This window comes from Olea europaea, chromosome 11 (assembly GCF_002742605.1).
Source record: "Olea europaea var. sylvestris chromosome 11, O_europaea_v1, whole genome shotgun sequence".
In the NCBI taxonomy this organism is placed as follows: Eukaryota; Viridiplantae; Streptophyta; class Magnoliopsida; order Lamiales; family Oleaceae; genus Olea; species Olea europaea.
In genome coordinates, this window is record NC_036247.1 from 8,124,687 (window position 1) to 8,128,396 (window position 3,710).

Sequence of the window (3,710 nt, forward strand, 5' to 3'; positions counted from 1 at the left end):
TGGACTTAAAAATCCATACACTCAAGAATAATACCGACCAACTTTATCATATTACCAACTAAGATATGTGTATAAAATTGATTGTTTTTCAATTTTTATTTTCTTTAATACCAACTACTAGTACGTTGCAATCTTAATGAGTAAATATATTTATTTTTTATGCCGACGGAATCTCAATGACGCTATATGACATTGGGTAGCTTCTCGCTATGTTATTTAGTTTATGTTTTTAAAATATTTAACATATATACTTGAAAAGCCGTCAAGAATTTCGTTAATAGTGATCGAAGGCTCGTTTAGTAAAAATCCATCATCGTAGCTGCCATATTTAGTAGTGTGAAGAGAGTGAAGAAGCTATTAAATTTGCACTTCCAGGGCATGTTCAAAAAATTAAAAATAAAAAAAATAAAAAAAGAAAGAAAGAAAAATGACGAGGTTTCTTTATGCACATAATGGGAAGCGAAGAAAAAAATAGTATCAAAATTCATTCTTGTGAACAATGGTGTTCTCAAGGGAAAAGGAATGATACAGTTTATTATTATTATTACTCCTCCTCCTCCTCCTCCTCCTCCTCCTTTTAGTTAGGTTTTGAATTAATGAACTATCATTAGTGGCTTGTTAGACGTGCACTTTAATTATATTCTCTTATCTATTAAAGCATCGCCAAAAAAAATTTTATTTTTAAAAAGCATATTTGACAATTTAATTTAGAAAGCATAAAATGTTAAGTGCTCCAAGAGACTCTTTATTTTTATCACTTACTTTTATTACTCCCAAAAAGTATTTATTATTTTTCTTTGTCTTTTATTTTCACTAGTTTCTCTTCAAATTATTTTCTACATCAAATATTGAAATAATTTGAGTGCATTTTATTATAGAAAGTGAGTTTGACTCTCCATATTTTTCTCTATCTTTTGTATTCACCAACTTCTCTTCAAATTATTATACTATTTTTCTACAATGAAAATTGAAATAGTTTGAATGCATTTAATTATAGAGAATGAATTTGGCATTCCAAAATAGAGAGAGAGAGAGAGAGAGAGAGAGAGAGAGTCAAACTCACTCTCTATTTTAAAATATTAATTTAAATAGTTTTTTGGAACAAAATTTTAAAAGTAATGTTATTTAGCCCTATTGGAGTTATAACCACAGTATAAGTGGTGTTAATATGGCATTAAATGATATGTGGAATTAAATGAGTCATTTAATTTCACATTTCATTCAACTTATCATCTAACACAATTTAGACTGGGGTTGTACCCTCAATGGGATTGCATAGCATTATTCAAATTTTAAAGGTTGACTCTCTAAAATAGAAGGAATCTTATATTTAAAAAGTCTCTTGAAAATATTCTTAGAAAATATTGTGGAATTCATGGAATAACCACTTCAACAGCGGGTCTAGTATTTCTATATAAGCACACTAATGATAAATGAGAAGTGAATAGATTATTTTGTTGCAAAAAATGTGTTTATCTTTGAGGTTTAGGTTCCTCAAAAATCAAATCATGGAAGTCAAGTCTCTCTCAAACAAGAGTATTTCTTCTTTTAATTTTTTTTTTTTTTTAATTTAGAAAGAAAACGTATCACATCTCTACTTGATCTAATTTTTATAATTTAGAAAGAAAACGTATCACATCTCGACTTGATCTAGTATTAAAAAATAAGCTCGTGAACATGGTTGGTAGGCACAACATTTTATTTTATTTTAGTGATAAATATGCTATCTTAATTTAATAGCAATACAAAAAACAAAGATAGACAAATATTCCACCGTTAATCATACATTGATTTGATCTTGTAATTAACAAACAAAATATTTTTTAGTCCATGATTTAAGTTCATATTTTCATAGACACGTTTCCTACCTGCCCTAATTATTAATCTCGTTTTCATGCATATGACAGTGGGACTTGTCCCTTATCGACAAGGTTAAACAATTAATGCATAAAAATTATTTCTAGGCACAAACCTTCTTATTGTTTTTATTCTTGGAGTGGCATGAAACTGCCGACAAGTTCGATATTGCATTAGATGCAAAGGTTTCAATGGGTCCTTAAGTTGCTTATAGGTCATTTTCATGCTTCCATAATTGTATCTCAAGGTTATTGATCTTCCCTTTTCATCATTTATCATTGTTGACTTTTTTCTACGTCTAAGAAAAATGACATGAAATGTGTGTATGAGGTCGATACTGGTGTACTAGGATATGAGTAATGATACACACTGTTGACGTGTTTAACAAGTTGAATTGTTGAATTAAGTTGAACTTGATTTTAATCCAAGATGCAGAAACGGATCGTCTCTTCCCTTCAATATTTCGAGGAAGAGGAGACAGTGAAAAGATTCCAACGGCAAGAATCTCTAAGAAAAGTACCAACTTTTTGTATACATCTAATAGAGCCCATTTGGCTAATTAATTGGCGGAATAAAGATAAATAGAGGAACCTTAGTCGCACTGAGAAGCATGCAAAAGTACACGCAGCTGCAGTGTGATGTGATTCAGTGATTCATAACAATGACACCAGTTGGTGTCATTGTAACTCACTCTTTACAGCAAGTTCTAACTCTAGAAAGAATAAAAAGAAGATGAAGACTACAGGTTAATTTGCATTTATCCTCAAATCAGTTTAAGCACGTGTTTGGTACAATTTACGGGACGAGATTTTGACATTATTATCTAAATTCTTAATACTAACCCTTGCTATCTAAAACTTATTACCAAACATGTTATAAGAGTTTTATTCACTAAAATCATACACTTCAACTGATTGATGGATCATTTCATCCCCAAACACAAAGGAAAGATGAAAGCGACGGTCACGGACACGATGAATCTTTCAGAATACCTTAGCCAGATCGATGGCCAACGATGGACAGCAAAGCTTTCTTCGTGATCAAACTCAATCGTGAAGGGCACACTTCCTGATGATCGTCATCCAACATTGTTCCACGCCTTGAAAATTGTCTTCGTCCTTCGTGGACACAGGAAGGCGAAAACGTTGCATGTGATGAAGTCGACCACGACATCGATGAAGAAGAAGAAGATGACATTCCAAACTGGTTAACTTTCTTTGGATTGATTCTCCTGAGTAAAGTGTACAAAAGTTTTGATCGTGAGTTCCTTTTTATGGGTTTATTGATGTTGGTGGAATAGTAAGGAGGTGGCGTAAGAGGAGGAATTAAAGAGGTGTCATAGAATGAATGGTGTTTGGGGGTGCCAGGGCTAGTCTCCCACATGAAGGGCACTGTACCAGGTACATCTCCATAGTAAACCCTAAATGAAGGGTTTGTTTTTGAGGTTTCCTTCGTAAGAAGCCTTGAGAAAAACTTGTCATCATTCTTGATTTCAAATGATCTTTTCTCAAAATCTGGGCTGCTGCCAATCGGCATAGTGAGATTAATGAAGTGAATGCTGGAGAAAGAGAGGAGAGGTTCAGCTGTGCAGTTGATCAATTGATACGCGCGCACATATATAATAGAGAGAGAGAGAGAGAGAGAAAGAGGGACCCTGGTTATGGACATTAGGCCCCCATTTGATCTCCATTAAATTAAATTACATTACATTCTATTTTTCTCTCTCCTATTTTCAACCACACAATCTTCCATAAAATAATATTACACGTAAATCGAAAACTTTTTCTTCTTTTTCAACCACTCATTTTTCTAAAAAATATTATTCTTCCCATTTTTATTTTCAAGTAATGGGA

At 32.5% G+C, this 3,710-nt stretch overlaps 1 protein-coding gene across 1 annotated transcript; it reads right to left on the minus strand.

Moving 5' to 3' along the window:
* Positions 1 to 2,597: 2,597 nt before the first annotated feature.
* LOC111404873 lies at positions 2,598 to 3,450 on the minus strand. The gene is made up of 2 exons (XM_023033605.1): positions 3,023 to 3,450; positions 2,598 to 2,986 (listed from the first exon to the last, which is right to left on the minus strand). Exons 1-2 carry the CDS (start codon positions 3,391 to 3,393, stop codon positions 2,851 to 2,853), a joined length of 507 nt encoding a protein of 168 aa, XP_022889373.1. The 5' UTR covers positions 3,394 to 3,450; the 3' UTR covers positions 2,598 to 2,850.
* Between the last annotated feature and the right edge of the window lie 260 nt (positions 3,451 to 3,710).

Coding starts and splice junctions, on each gene's coding strand:
- LOC111404873 (XM_023033605.1), bottom strand. CDS start 3,393: ATGCCGATTGGCAGCAGCCCAGATTTTGAGAAAAGATCATTTGAAATC. Junction 2,987..3,022: donor TCTTCTTCATCGATGTCGTG/GTCGACTTCATC, acceptor TTCGCCTTCCTG/TGTCCACGAAGGACGAAGAC.